We start from the raw sequence: 15,938 nt of genomic DNA, 5'->3' as shown, positions 1-15,938 counted from the left end.
CCGTTCCCACCCGCGGGCTGCGCTCCCGGTAACCTTCCCCCGGGGTAAACCGCCCGGGACTGTACAGCTGGTGAGGAGGGCGAGTTGCGGAGGGATTATTTCCACAGGAGCTAATGCACCTGCAAAACAAGGTGTTACTTGTAGAGGTGTACATTCAGCACAGCTAAAACGCTGTGGAAGAGCTGGATTAGTTTTTAATGATGCAAATGGTTCAGCAAGGCTATTCCTATGGAGCACTGACTCTGTTTTGTGTAATAGGTATATTTTGTTTTGTTTCAGGAGTGCAGTAAAAAACAGAAAAATGATGATACGCAAAGTACATCTGTTGATGCATTGAGTTCAAATGATGGTTTTGAAGAGGTAGGTTAATGTTCCTCCTGAAAATTGAAATATACCTGTATTCCCTTCTGTTGTATACAGGAGATTGTAAATAGAGAACTTGGAAGTACTAAATACAGTGCTCATTAGCTAACAGTTGTAAGCAGTCGTGTGGCTGCTCTTAAACACCTAATGAGAATCAAAAATTTTGGAAAAAAAGTGAAATTAAAAAAAAACCACTTTATTATGCAAAAACAAAGCTGAAATTGAAGTTCTAAGATTTTTTGGAGTGTCAAAAATTTGAGCTCAAATCTTCAAAATAGAGACAGCACTTAGAAGGAGAAAGAAGTGTTGGTAGTACAATTGCAGAAGATCTCTTAGCCTTTTTATTAATCAGACTTACAGATCACCTCCTGTTCTTCAACAGATAATTGTTTCCCTGGAAATGAGGTTTTAATGGAGGGATTTGGAGTTGACTGTGGTGGTGGTGACTTTTTTTTTCCCCAGGTAATCTGGTAATGTTACACTTCAAGTATTCTTTCCACAGATGAGCTACAAATGAAATTATAGGCAGAAGTATGAAACTCTTGATCTTACAGTTCAGTGTAATTGTACGACTGCATTTGGTTCTTTTTACCTCGTGCTATAAAGCCCAAGCCATTTTGCTGTTAGAGAGGCATCTGGCTGGATGTTTTATAGTTCAAGTTTTCTCAGTTGGTTGGTAGGTGAAGGGGACTGTCTGTTCTGAAATGCAATGCAAGTCAAGTTACTAGAACATGGACTAGAGGGCTAAATTTAGATCTATGTTTATGCTTAAACATTTTGCAGTTTCACAGTAATAACAGGAGCAGAGCCATGAAGAAGGATGGAACAGATTATTTTGATTACTTCTGAGTAATGTTGAATGTTATGCAGATGTCATGGACTGTCTTGTTCTAAACAAAACAGTGACAGCATGTTGAAAATGGGTTGGTTGTTATTAAATACTTGTTTACTTCTCTTTCTTGCCCCAGAAAAATGAGTTTTATACACTGGCTAATGCTAAAATACTCCTTAGCGACTGCCTAGCTTGTGACAATTGCATGACATCGGAAGAAGGAGCCAGAGTTTTCCAGCAGAATCAGAAGGAGCTCTTTCGTGTTCTTAACCTGAATAAGGTAAAGTGACACAAACAGTAACACGCTGTTTTCTATGAGGAAGAGGCACTTGCAGAATGACTGGGCAGATAATGTGAAGATTTTCAGGATGTAGTTGGTCTGAAGAGGAAGTCACAACTTGAGGCAAGATGAACATTAAAGTACTTAAAATAATTTTGCACTGGCTTGGCAAGATTCTGTCCCTTAACCTAAATGCTAGGGGAAAGTTACTACACCTGCAGAAGGAAAATTTTTTTGAAAGGGTTAACTACTTCATTACTGTAATAACAAATTAAGTCTGTGGTTCAGTCTTCATAAACACTCATACCTTCATTACTAGGACTGTTCTGGGTAGCTTTGGTAGCAGTATATCCACATAATACAAAGTTATCAAGGCATGTTTTTGGAAGTAGAATTGTTTTTACTATGTATTCAAGCTGACTATACCTGGACATTATTTTTTTTTTTTTTCCCCAAATTCTTAGCAAAACTTCATAAATATGTTCTGTTGCTGTCTTATTTTCTGCTGAGATCTGGATTTCCTGGAAGCAAGTTGCTATGTAGGATACTCAGATCTTTAGATATTGATAATTAATGAATTAGTTCTGCCCCAGACTTTGGTGTACTTGCTTAGTATGCAGAAGCTACCAGAATTGATGTTTTTTCTTTATCTGTACATGAATGTAATGAATGAGGTTTGTTACAAAGTGATTACATTTTCTTAGAACTAGGTTGTCTTTCCGTACAGTATGATGTTGTTGTGTGTGAGGAAAAAAGAAAAGGGAGAGGAAAAAAAAATATTTTGGGTCACATGGATTCTATTAAGCCTGAAATCTATTACAAGGAGACAGCCAGGTACCTTGATCCACATTTCAGGGGTCCAAAAGAGGATAGTGAGCAAGAAAGATGCTTTCCAGGCAGTTAGGAGGTCTACTTGAAGGGACATTATTTAGGGTGTCCAAGTCCAAACTGTGGCCTCTAGCCTTTTTAGAGTGAGATTTATCTGTGGCATAGTCTTGGTTTGTCTTCCAAGGCTTCCACTGGTGTGGAAAGCATCCCAACCAAAACATAAGTTTCATCTTCAAATAAATGTTGTAGTCATCAGAGCTTTACAATCACACACCATCTTAGCTATTTTCAGAGGGTTCTTTGGTGCCTCTGAACACTGTTTTGTGGAGGGTCCTATCTGGCCAGTTTCCCTCTATGACTTCAGTGATAGAGGCATGGGAGCCTTAACATAAGGATCATATCTCGGATTCATTGGGTTAGATTTATAACTTCAAATGCCCATGCTCCTCTAAACGTCAGTTTATCTCCTTATTAATGTTTAAATAGAGCTCTTATTTGCTAAAACATATAGGTGCTGAATGTCTCTTAACTTTCATTATGCCCTTAGGAGACCCACCACAGAACTGTCTTAGGAGGGATGGATTTCTCTGAATTATACAAAAAAGAAAGACCTTACAGATGATCAGAGGTGAACACTGACAGGATCAGAGGACCATCCTGTCCTCAGGAAGCTGGGTGGTTGTTTCCTAGGTGGTTTAATGACATGGCCCACTGCAGTGTAGGACATTGAGGAGTAACTCCAGGGGTGGAGAAGGGAGGGAAAATAGGGAGCCTTACCCTGTTGTAATTACACACCTCGTTTCATTTGTTTTTGTTTTGTTCACCAGAAATGTGATACCTCAAAACACAAAGTGTTGGCAGTGTCTATATGCCCTCAGTCATTGCCTTACTTTGCTGCTAAATTCAATCTCTCTGTGAATGATGCAGCCAAGAGACTCTGTGGTTTCCTCAAAAGTCTTGGTAAGTTTGGTCTTGTTATGATGGTGGAGCAGAAAGGGGAGATTATTTTAGGTCTTTGCTTCCTCAGCAGAATTTTTTGTTATGCAGCTGTAAAGTGCCATTGCACAACTGAGTTTAGAGTTAGAAATGGGCAGGCTGTGCTGTTGATGACTGTGCACCAAGATGGCATACACCAGTTTCAGAAATGGATTGGGGGCATTACCCTGTTGATAGTTAGGGTCACAGAGTAGAAGGATACTGTAGAGCTGTTTTTGAAACCTTCACTACCAGGAAATCAGGGAGGATTTGGTCACAAGCTGCAGTGAGATTTTCCCCTTATTTTGTAGCTTGAGGGAGGAGGGAATTCTTATCCCAAATGCCTTCCAGTCCTTTTGACACATTTTATCTCTAGAAGATTCTCAGTTCTTTTTTTTTTTCTGTAATTTGAAATCACATGCAAGAACTGTTGTATCTGCTTATTTTATGTTAAAGTTGTATTTCCTTGGCTTTTTATATAGATGAGGTTTTATTTAATTAACAAAACCCACTTTCCTTATAGGTTTTGAGGGGGTTTTAAAATACTTGAGGGAGAAAGGAAAAGGACAGTAATAAACCTATAAATTGCTTCCTGATATATATATTTAAAAAAAATTTCACAGCTCTTATGCACCTCTGTACCCAGTGTGTTTTTTTCATCTAAAAGGAATGCTAAGTTTTGGTGGGCCCCACTTTTCTTAGAACACGTTAATTATCTCTGCCTCACTTGCTGTGGGGCAGGCTCAGTGTTACGTAGGTGCCCAGTGAGTATGTGGCTGCATAAACAGACAGGTCTCTGTGGTGTTGGTGATACACTCGTGTACCTTGGCAGAGAACTGCAGCAGTGGAAGATATGCCTCCTAGCTGGGTATTTTTTTGGTGGATGATGATATGCAACTTAATATCTTGGAAAAGAATGTTCCTTTTTCAGGAGTCTCTGTGTATAGCTCAGGACTTGTGAAATCCCATGTGATTAAACAGGAAGCAAATACATGCTGAATGGCAAGCTGCTCATAAGGAAGCAGACAGCTATTTGAAGTGTTGCCAGCCAGCATTAGCAAGTTGCTGGTCCTTTTAAGTTAATGACATAGAAGATATCTTTCCAATGTATGGCTTTTATTTTTTACTATACTGTCTATGAGAATTTGGAGCAGGGAATGAATATACCCCTTCATCCTCCACGACTTTCTGTAGACCTGGTCCTTGGAAAGAAGCCTGCAAGATGGAAAATGTTCTAGTAATTCACTTTTCTTTACTGCTTTTTCTTTTTGTAGGGGTGCATTATGTATTTGACACCACTATAGCTGCTGATTTCAGTATCCTGGAGAGCCAGAGGGAGTTTGTGCAGCGGTACCAGCGGAGGAACCAGGAGGAGCACGCCTTACCCATGTTTGCCTCTGCTTGCCCTGGTGAGAGCCCATTTCTCCAACCTTCCTGCACTTCAGCCTAGTCTCATTGGAACTACCAAGGAGCTAAGGGTGGTTTCACTTGGGTGCTGAGCATTACTTAGAGCATTTTGGGCTATGCTTTTGAGACTTACCAAATATTGCACACAGTGCTGCGATCTGTCCTTGGTGCCTTTCAGTGCATTGCTGCATGGGCTTGTTTTTCATGGGCTGTCAGGAGAGCAGAGTTTGACAAGCATCATCACTTTTCCCATATGTAAGTGAAGTGCCAGAGCCATAAATGTGAACCCTGCAGAGAAAGAATGCATGTGATCATGCTGTGTAAAATGTGTGCTAAAATGTGCAGGGCTTTACACAGCCGGACACAAAGGTTGCAGTGAACTCCCTATATCCATCTTGTAGTTGTCTTCTGTTGGAGCTCTGTAAAAGGTGAGGAGTGTAAATTCTACTGTTGCTTTTTAAAAAAACAGCCTTGCTGTAGTCTACTGCCTCTGAGAATACAAAGAATCTGACCTACTGACTTCCCATGCTGATGTTTATATGTGGTATTTGTTAGTTGTATCTCCCATTGGTTCCATTAAAAGAAGTGTACATTGCATGTGAATCACTGGATAATGAAACTGAGGTGCAGAAGCACTGAGGTTTTTAGTGCTTTGTCTAAGACGTGAGGAGAAATTAATCAGAAGTGGAATTGAGCAGTTAGTGGCTGCTGCTTGTGTTGCCAGACCACAAAGCTTAACATGGAATTTCCATGTTGAAAATTATCTTTAAGGAACTTTGCTAACTGATGTAATTAAACCACAACCTCCATTCTCTTAAGCAAAGTTTTGAACTTGCCATTGCCTCTTAAGCCTGGAGGAAAGTAGCAAGGGATGTGCATCTTAATGACTGTAAGATGGTTAACACTTAGAAAATAATCCTCACTTGGACTGTCACAGACTTGACTCACTGAATGTTTCACTTCTGAGAAGTCTGCACCTAGTAACTTGCTCTGTTATGAACAGAAACTGTGCCTAGCACAGCTGAGAAGATGTAGAACATTCAGTTATTTTATACTTTTTCCATTTGTTAGTACCCCATTCATTTCAGTTTAAGTAACACATTCTTAATAAAGGATTGTCAAAAAGGAGGTAGAAGTAGAACTCCTTTGCCTTACCCCTTCTCACTTCCACCCTAAAGTTCACACTGTGGCTTTTGAAAAGGGTAATAAAATACAAAAATACTTCTTTCTAGCTTTGAAATAACTGAAGCGGATTGCATTCTTTAAAGAAATGTGACAGTGGCAGAGTCAGTTAGAGGTGCTTTTGATGAGCTCCAGAATCTGCTGGTGTCATCGTTTTAAAGTTTAAATACTGCTCTTTGAATTACACTTGTACTTTTGTTTGTCCTGTGTACTCTGAAGTGGAAACATCTGGGTTATGCTTTAGGAGCTACATAGATGTATTAAGAGGAAAAGTCTCTTTTTTTTTTTTCCTATTACTGTTATCTTAGTTTTACCTCCTATCTTCAGGAGCAGACATACTATATGTTGGGGTTTTTTCCCATGTAAAACCTATGAAATTGAAACAACCTCCCTGTTACTTAGATTTGTCTTGTTCTATGTGGTTTATTTAAAATTCAGAACCTGAAGATTTCTTTTATAACTTCTTTGAAGGTAATTTTTATTTTCTTCATCTAGAAACAGAGCTCAGATTATCTGGTGCTGTCATTGATGATATTTTAAAATAATTAATGGAACACTTCACTTGTCCTTATCTGTTCTACAGAAGATGTTTCTGTTTTCAGTGCTAGTTATGGTGTTAGCTCTCTGCTGTGGTCTAGATGTTAGCGGAAGCACGGGTGCTTTCTGTTTCTGGAAAGCTGAACTGAAACATCACTGTAAACTGTTCTGAAAATGTGATACTTTTCCATTGACAGCAATTACAGGATAAAAGAATCAAGATCAGTTGTCTTTAACGTTCCCTGTGTTTCCTGACTTCAGTTGTCTGGGTGCATTTTCTGTTCCTCATTCTCCTTCCTCTCTCTTCCCCTAGATTACATAAATTTGTCTCAGAAATGTTGTTTACTGGGTGTGTTTATCACAAAGATGTTTTTAATGTAGCTCTGTAGATACAAGGTCAATGTGAGCTCAAGTGTAACTGCTTTACTCTTATTTATCTTTGGGTGTAACTGCACGGAAATATAACCATCTGGAGGAGTGTTCTGGTGTAAAGCAGAGCATAGCCCACATAGTCCCAGAACCTGACAAAAGGGCATTTTATTGTCTCAGTCTTAATTGTTCTTCCTGCTGCTCTCAAAAGAAAATGAACTATTATTGTTTGTTTTTCTTTCCTGTTGAAAGTACAACAGTGTAACTACTGATTGTATATTTAATATCTCAGAGGTAGTCGGTTATCTTCCTTAATTTACCAAACTGGAAAGCAAAATTAAGCACTTGCTCTGGGAACCAGCCAGCGTTTTTAATGCCTTGTCAGCCTCATTGCCCTTCTAGAACCAGGGCAATGGGGCAAGCTTACAACATGAGCAGGAGAACGACTGTTGAGGATTCAAATGCTGTTGTCCGAGTTGGCTAAACCAATTCCATTTTACAGGAATGGGGTTTTACAGTAGCAAAAGTTTTCCTTAGTTTTTCTGCAGCTCATACTGATGCGTAGATATTTATAGCGTGCATCTTCATGACGTACTCACAATAAACCACTAAAAATAATGTGTTCTGAAGTACATCTGCAAGAACTCGCACAGTGATTCGCAGGGGTTTCTTCTTGTTCTTTGTTGGTAACTCAAGCCAACAAATGCCTGGGGATCTGAATGAATTTGAGGGGTGTGGGTCTGTAGGGGTATGGAAGTTTGCTGCCCTGGGTGCCTTGGGCTTCCTGTGACTGTGGCTCTGGAGTTCAGCCCTGCTCATGAGTAGACAGCAACAGCTACTGCCTGTGTGGGGGCAGATAAATGCCTCGTGTTGCTCATTCACCAGGGTTGCTCGTATAATTAAACAGTGACTAATGGGCATTGTGGAGCTGGAACTATTGGACACTTGTTCCATCTACTGCAAGGAAACAAATTAAGAAACTGCTTTTGGCAATTCCTGCCAGAAGTCTGTTGGGATTTAGTGAAATTTCCTTGTAGTTCATTACTACAGTAGCTAAACCATTCCAATTCTAAAAACTGGCTTCACAGGAGGAATGCTGCAGAGATTAATGGTAATCATAGTTGCAGTATAAGGGAAGGACTTTCAAGAAATGCTACTAAAATACAAGGCAGATTGCTTTTTAAAACCGTCCTTACTTTGAGTTGAGTTTTGTTTATTTTGACAGCAACTGGGGCTAAAGCCATTTGAGGAACAAGATATGCCTATCAGGCAGATATGCTAATATGGCCTTTGTACCTAGGTCCTTTGTTGCAGGTGATATCTTGGGACTCAACTCCCAGTTGAAATTGGGCATGAAGCAAACTTGAGTCTTGAGGGTGGTGTGAATGTACAGCTTGTCATAGCTGGGATGCCAAAGGAGTCTGGTGGAGGGGAGTGGGACTTGAGTAACTAAGCCGAAATGTAGGATACAGAGGGATTTCAGCTGATGGCTGTGGGGGGGAGTGGATGTTGATGAGGAAGGTGTGGCTTCTCTAACAATAGTAAAAGGAGCCATTTTTTTCTCAGGCTTAATCCACGTGCATCTTGTGCTAATGCTTTCATGTGCCTCTCTGGTTCCAGAGGCAGCAAGCTGGGTGCCTGGATATTAAATCTCAGGAAAGAGAAGGTTACAGTTAAGCAGCTGAACAGAGTACTTTTGTTGTAGTATCTGGTGATCTGAGGGCTGAGGTCTAAAAGTCAATTTACTCTTTGTTAGCTGGGTCCTGTTCTTTCTGCTTTCTTTAATCTGTGCATTAGAAAGGGTGTAATAGGTCATGAAGCTCACAGTGGCTTCTAGGTCTAGAGTTAACACCACAGCAAATTATTGATAGCATTATTAACAGAGCCTTGTGGTCTAATACAGTTCCCAAGGTGGGGCATCTGCCTACACAGAGATGTCCTATCTTTTGTGAAGGTGTCTTAATTTTTAAGAACTGTTCTACAGCTGCTGTCACTTTGCCATGCTGATGTGCCCCTTTGCTATCTCACCATGTTTTTTGGCTGTCCTAGGTTGGATCCGGTATGCTGAAAGGGTACTTACCAATCTTGTGACCTCCCACATTTGCACTGCAAAGTCTCCGCAGCAGATCATGGGCTCCCTGGTGAAGGGCTACTTTGCCAGGCAGCAGGTAAGTCATCCTGATTTTTTTTTTATCATTACCCTCTTCTAAAAAGGTGGGATAGTGGGTTTTAGTAGTGAAGTATAGATCTTGGTGTAGTGTAAGGTGATAAAGCATCTTCCTGAATTGTTTGTACTTTACTTGAAGAATAAATGGTGCTGTGCTGCTATGCGAGTGCCCATGGTGAGGGTCTTTGTACTTTCTTCTTATTTTATGCGGTCCAGTATGATCTGGCAGCATTCCTGGTGCTCCCACTGCAACATGGATTTAGATATTTGTGGATAAAACTCAGGATAACTAAAGAGATTAATGGTAAATGCTGCCTGTGTACTTCTATAGCACAGCCAAAACAGGAGGAGTGGAGACCAATGTAGAAATTGCCCTGTTACATGGGATCAATAAAAGCATTGTATCCTAGGAGCTAACCTTTTTATCTTCCCAGTTTTGAATGTTGAAGTTACTGTCCTTTGTATGTGTCATACTTAAATGTGACTGCATCCACATTATATTGGAATACATCGATGTCTCCTGGGACAGAGGAATGTTGGTGGGCTTGCTGTGGATGAAAGCTGATGAGTGACAGCTAGAAAACAGAGAACTGACTTGTGTTTCTAAGGCACTCAAAAATTGCAGAAAATATGGTCTGAATAAGGAAACTTTTCAGCCAGAAGGCTGACTGTGGGTGCTTGTTGCTGGTGCTTTGTGATGTCTAGCAGATCACTTATCTATGTGTGGCAGCCTTTAAGCTCAACTGAGAGGGATTGATGACTGCTAGTATTACCTGCGTAGAGTTAATGGTGCTGGTTTTGCCCTTGTCCTCCTGCACGCTGTCCTGTGCTTTTCATGGAGTTCACATGTGCTCTCTTCTGTGTTCCCCAGAATTTGTCTCCTGATAAGATTTTCCATGTGGTTGTGGCACCTTGTTACGACAAAAAACTGGAAGCCTTGCGGGAAGACTTCTACACTGCCTTGTATAATTCTCAAGAAGTTGATTGTGTTCTGACATCAGGTTAAATCTTCTTCAGATTTACTATTTATAAAGATACAAGTGAATCACCATTGTTAGAATAGCCTTTCTGCCAGACTTTGCTTTTTTCAAGTCTGCTTTAGTTGTAAGGTTGGTGTTTTCTGCTTTAAAAATAAGTACGTGGTTTTGTGCTATTGGTAGCTGTATCAGGAAGGCAAAGCAAAAAATGTGTTCCTTCTAAGTTGGTGTTCATCTGAAAACAAGATTGAGGTATTTGTTTTGGGCTCTGAGAATGGTAAGAGTTATGCAAATCCATATTTAAAATAATTGTCTTGCTCATCCACAGTCATTATTTAATCTCCCTGGGGATTATTTGTAACATTCCGAGTGCACAGCACCAGTGACTTCGTGGTGTGGCTCTTGTCTTTAGGTTTAATGGACAAACTGTGTGTTCTCCCTTTTCCACTGAAGTGTAGAAACATCTCCCAAACTTTGCCTAACAGGAAGGCTAAGGTAGCATTGTGCAAAGCTTGGGGCAAGCTGAAGGCCCTTTTCAGGGCTGGATGCATCAGGCTTCTCACTTACTGGAGGGAGCTGACTCTAGTTAAAGAACTGGAGAATGTGACTGTAAGCATGTAGAGCTGTTGGGTTATCGATGTCTTAAATGGAGGCCCAGCATGTGCATTTTGCTTTGTGTTGAAAGTAACATGTCATATGTTTTCCTACAGGTGAAATTGTCCAAATAATGGAACAGAAAAATGTGTCTATGAAAGATGTGACCGAAGTAGCAGTGGATAGTCTGTAAGTAGTTTTGTTGTGGATTGCTTCCTCATTTGATCACAAAGGATGACAACACCTCTGAGCGTACTCAATGGAAATGTAAAACTTCTCAAAAGAATGTTTTTTCTTTTTAAAGAAAAATGCCTGCAGCAAACCCTGAGTATACTAAAGCCTTGTCCTTTATATAGGGGTCAAAAAAGCCCTGAAGTATTCTTGGATGTTCATTGCTATATATGAATGTAATAGAAAACATGATATAAAACTGTATATGTACTGTCTAAATACAAAGCAGATAATTTGAGGTTATGACCCCTATCTAGAGGCTGCTTTAAAATTTACGATTTTTGAAGATTTCTGTATAGGTCCTTATTTATATTTTAGTGCAGTATTATTAGATATGACTACATCTACTTCAGGTCCATGACTTGCGGGTCACTGTGAATGGGGTGTTGACCCCATTCAGAGCTTTCCTGTGCTCATATAAAGCTGAAAAGTCCCTTGTGCCCACTTCCACTGTGTGGCCTAACACAAAGCTGCTGGGATGCAACCATGGGGTGACCATCTGTTCCCTGCTTCCCTCTCATTCAGAACAGCATCCTGGCAGGAAATTTCCCCTTCTCCTAATATGTTCATGTAGAACTGATAGAAGTAGCACCCTTTCAGGAAATTATAATTAATTTTTTATTTTGTACTGAAGACAGCAGTTAGTCTTTCAAGATTAGATAAAATTGAAGCATGCTTGAGATGGAAATCACACAAAGCATTGAAGATATTTTGTTGACTTGACTGGCTCAGACAGCAGCCCACACGTTGTTTTAATTCTCAGGCTTAGTTGCAAGGACTGGTCTCCTGCTCACTGATCTTCATTCAAGTGGGACAAATGTTACTTGTTATCTTTCCAAAGTGTTGGTAGTGGAGCCATAAACTTGCTTTCTTGCACAAAGGAGAAAGCTAAAATGGAAAACCCTCGAAGTTTTTAAAAATTCTTTTCTGTCTGTTAACATGCTGCTTGGACCTTGTCTAGACTGGAGAAATTTAAGTGGTACAGCAGTAGCATTTTCAGAGCTGTTTGTTGTGTAGCTCCTCTGATTATTTCTACCAGAGATTGCTACACAGAATGAGAATTACATAACTCTCTTACAGACATAATCCCATAGGGATGGTAATTTATTTCTAAATAAATGAAAGCTCTTATTCAGAGCTGGTTTATTGGATCAATTTATGTTGGAAAATGTTAAACTCTAAAAGGACTCATCTGATAATACTGGTTCAAGCTATGATATCTGATGACAAATTTTTTCTCTTTGAGGTGTTAAAAGTAGGTTTTGCAGAGAAATTTGTAGAACTTGAACTCCACTTAAAACAAGTCCAAGCACAGCAATTTGTGGTAAAGTATTAAAGCAGTATGAAGTAAGTAACTCACATGTGAGTTCTTCACTCACTTTTATAGCTAAAGAATGCTAACAAATAGGCTAAAATTAGGAGGCAGCTCATAAAAGAAAGTCACCCAAGGTTTAAAAAAATAAACAACAAAAGTTATAGTATCTCTTAAGCAGATGCAATGGCATGGTGTAGAAGGGATGGACTTAGTAAATTTGTCAACTTCAGCTCTTTAGTGATTCAAACATTTCTCTGTCACTATTCAAAGTTGGGCATTTTGTTAGTAAGATGTTTGCTGTGATAATTGTCACTTTGGCTGCATGGTTGAATGCTGTGCTGGGGCTGCTGCTCAGCAAGAGCTAGCAGTATAGGCCAGGAAAGGTCATGTCTGGATGTTCTGGGAAGGAAGGAATTAGACTATATCTAGAGAGGCTTTTACAGGTAAGAGCAAAGGACATAATCTGTCCATTTGCTAATCTGAAGATTGTAGAATCATGCTGGTTGGAAGAGGCCTTCAGAGATCAAGTACAGCCGTTAACCCAGCAGGGCCAGGTCACCACTAAACCATGTCCCTCAGCACCACATCTGCTTTGAAATTCCTCCAGGGGTAGGGGCTCCACCACTGCCTGGGCCAAGCCTTGACAATCCTTTTGGGAAAGGAATTTTTCCCAATATCCAACCTAAAACTCCCCTGGTGCAACCTGATGTTGTTTCTTTTGTCTTACTGCTTGTTCCTTGGGAGAAGAGCCCAACCCCCACCTGGCTCCAGCCTCCTGTCAGGGAGCTGTGGAGAGCCAGAAGGTCTCCCCTGAGCCTCCTTTGCTCCAGGCTCAGCACCCCCAGGTCCCTCAGCTGCTCCTCGCCGCACTTGGGCTCTAGACCCTTCCCCAGCTTCGTTGCCCTTCTCTGGACACACTCCAAATGATTCCTGTCCCTGAAACTTGTGTTACCACACACCCCAGTATGTCCCTATGGATTCGTCCTTCGGCAGCAAGGAACACGTAGAGCGGCAGTCTGTGATGATCACTAGCACGCATCCAGTACAGTTCTTACCACAGCCACTTGTGCCTGTGTGTGCTAGGTTTAACTGGGAGAGAGGAGAACCTCCAGGGGAATGCTGTGCCTGTTGGATATGATCACCCCAAAGGGAGGGTGTTCTAGCCTGGCTGCAGCTGCACTGCTGTACGGAGTTGTTGCTATTTTCGTGGCACAGTGTTACAGTCTGTGACAAGCAGCTCCAGGAGAATGGTTTGTGAGCAGAGGCTTGTAGCTTGTGAAGTAATTCTGTATTCTCACAAGCTAAAAGTGATTTATTAATTTTATCAAGAAGAAGGTCTCCTGAGCAGTGAATGGCTGTTAAACAACTCTTCAGGCTGTGCTGAATGTGCATTCTTAAAAATTACTGCTGCTTGAGGTTTCTGAACATGCATCCTTTTAATTTTCTTTCCATCATCTTACTGCTGTCCTGAATAGTTTAATTTTTTTCAGGCTGGAATAAAATTATGTTCTCACTCACTGCTATAAAACTCTTGGTTTAGTGGAGGAAGACACAGAAGGGGAAAAATATACTGAAGTGACAGAATGAAACTTTGGAGTTGATCTTTCTGTTGTTTTTAAGGTTTGGTGAAATAAAAGAAGGAGATGTAGTGAGGCATGAAGGGAAGAGATCTGATGGTTACCTGGAGCACATTTTCAAACATGCTGCAAAGGAGCTTTTTGGCATGGATGTTAAGGAAATCACCTACAAAGCATTAAAGTAAGTTAGAGTTTTGTATCCTTGCTATGTAGGATGGGCTAGTTTGAGTAGAACAATGTTTTCAGTTGGAAGGGACATACAATGATCATCTAGTCCAGCTGTCTGATCAAAAGTTAAAAGCATATTAAGGGCATTGTCCAAATGCCTCTTAAGCAATGACAGGCTTGAGGCATTGACCACCTCTCCAGGAAGCCTGTTCTAGTATGAGACCACACCCTGGTTAAGAAATAGTTCCTGATGTAAACCTCCCCTGGTTCAGCTGCTGCTACAGTGAACCCTAATGAAGTTGTTGCTGACTTGGATCTCCCATTGAGAGGCTGTTACACGTTAGAAACCTGCAAATTGTTGCAGAGTAGCTCCTGCTAGGTTTTAATTTTATTAACAGCTTTGCTGCCCTTAAAAATTGAGTATAATTCTAGTCTGAAAATTCTACCCTGAGTTCTCCTTAACTCAGTTTGGACACTGGAAGCGTTCACCTTAATCTCCCTGTTACACTTGCTCCGTTCTCTTGGACCATCTGAATACACAGTGGCACGGTTGGGTCACCCCTTTGGTAATGCAGGGTTCAAAATGATCTCTGTGTGTCTTTACAGGAACAAGGACTTTCAAGAAGTTACCCTTGAAAAGGATGGTGAGACAGTGCTGCGTTTTGCAGCAGCTTATGGCTTTAGAAATATCCAAAACATGGTTCTGAAGATGAAGAAAGGGAAGTTTTTGTACCATTTTGTAGAAGTCCTTGCCTGCCCAGGAGGTAAGAATAATTGCAGATCCCAAGTCGTTCTGCACACATCTTGATTCTCAAAGGAAAGTTGTTTTACAGACAGGCACTTCATTTCATTCCCTGTTAATTCTCTTCTTAATAATCTGAAATGCTTATTATTTAACAAATGGTCCAGAGCAGCAATTACATGTGCAGGATTGGCTTAGAAATTGATTGGGTGTTCTAAAATTAACAACAATGTTATTTGCTCTCTTCTGACCTATAAATAAGCGACAGCATGGCTTTTATGATTATTTCAAACCTCAGAGGAAATCCTCTGAAATGGTGGTTGTCAAGGGCAAGAGAAGACAAGGAGCATAATGAAGATCATAAAAGTGGAGAAGGCAGAGAAAGATTGTTGATATGGAAACGGCATGTACATCAGATGAAGATATTAGAGTCACTTTAAGTAAATAATTCTAACAGCATGAGAGGGGTAGTTTTTTATATAAAGAGGCAATTTTTTTTCTTTAGATAAGTATGCAAAAAGAATCCCAAGTTAACACAAACTTCCTCTTCGTATCAAATCTCCATCACCCATGCGGCTTTTTTATTGTCTTCTTTTTCCTAAGGGTGCCTAAATGGAAAAGGTCAGGCCCAGACTGAAGCTGGGAAGGCAGACAAGGCACTGCTCAGCCAGATGGAGGAGGTGTATACTGCCATACCCGTCAGGCTGCCAGAAACCAACCCGCATGTGCAGAAGATGTACCAGGACTGGCTGGAAGGCATGGACTCCAAGAAGGTCCAGGAAACTTTGCACACCAAATACAGTGCAGTTAATCAAACAGCAAGCAATTTGGATATCAAATGGTAATAAATTAAACTTGCAAAAGATGTGCTTAGTTTAGTTTCAGATTCAGCACTGGAAACACTCTATGCAATCACAGATGCTATGCACTAGCCGCGTGTACGGATGAGACGCGCCCTCCTCGTGGGGGGTGGTCTGAGAGGAACCATTGCTGCTTACAAACAGAAGGAGAAGGCTCTGGAAGCCTTACTCAACTTCTGCCATGTCATCTCCTGCGTGTAGTGCATTCCTTTACTCAGAAGCGTGATCTTGCAAGGTATGCAGGCTTTCTGCTGGGGCAGGAGGGTTCCCTTCCCTTCCCCAGACGGGCTCCCCACGAAGGCAGGGTGGTTGGACTCCTGCTCCTGCGCGTGCTGTCTCTTCTGGCCTGGGAAAAGGCCTTGTGAATTCCAATATTGTTGCAGTTGTTGTGAAGTAACTTGGGATTTACTTGCCTTGTTAACAAAAAAAAAAGCCTTTACAGGGACAAGTGTGTATCTGGAGAAGCGTAATGAATTTGTGTATGCCTTCTGTCCATATTGTAACAAAACCCATTCCATTACAAACCAGTCACTA

General features: G+C 40.8%; 1 protein-coding gene across 1 annotated transcript; it reads left to right on the top strand.

Annotated features, from left to right (window-relative positions):
- The first annotated feature begins 228 nt into the window (after nt 1-228).
- NARF (nuclear prelamin A recognition factor) lies at nt 229-15,452 on the top strand. Its single transcript, XM_008947463.1, has 10 exons — nt 229-360; nt 1,332-1,475; nt 3,131-3,263; nt 4,553-4,687; nt 8,823-8,941; nt 9,812-9,941; nt 10,628-10,700; nt 13,678-13,815; nt 14,409-14,566; nt 15,148-15,452. The coding sequence occupies exons 2-10, from the start codon at nt 1,401-1,403 to the stop codon at nt 15,387-15,389; spliced, it is 1,203 nt and encodes a 400-aa protein (XP_008945711.1). The 5' UTR covers nt 229-360; nt 1,332-1,400; the 3' UTR covers nt 15,390-15,452.
- Nucleotides 15,453-15,938: the final 486 nt, after the last annotated feature.

Source organism: Merops nubicus, unplaced genomic scaffold (genome assembly GCF_000691845.1).
Source record: "Merops nubicus isolate BGI_N331 unplaced genomic scaffold, ASM69184v1 scaffold41749, whole genome shotgun sequence".
Classification (NCBI taxonomy): domain Eukaryota; kingdom Metazoa; phylum Chordata; class Aves; order Coraciiformes; family Meropidae; genus Merops; species Merops nubicus.
The sequence above is the reverse complement of the archived record's forward strand: the minus strand, read 5'-3'. Positions and strand labels throughout refer to the sequence as shown.

Bases quoted from the DNA above. Each gene is read 5' to 3' on its own strand.
- NARF (XM_008947463.1), top strand. From the start codon at position 1,401: ATGACATCGGAAGAAGGAGCCAGAGTTTTCCAGCAGAATCAGAAGGAG. The intron at 1,476-3,130 runs GTAAAGTGACAC...TTTGTTCACCAG, and splicing joins GTGTTCTTAACCTGAATAAG to AAATGTGATACCTCAAAACA. The intron at 13,816-14,408 runs GTAAGTTAGAGT...GTGTCTTTACAG, and splicing joins ATCACCTACAAAGCATTAAA to GAACAAGGACTTTCAAGAAG.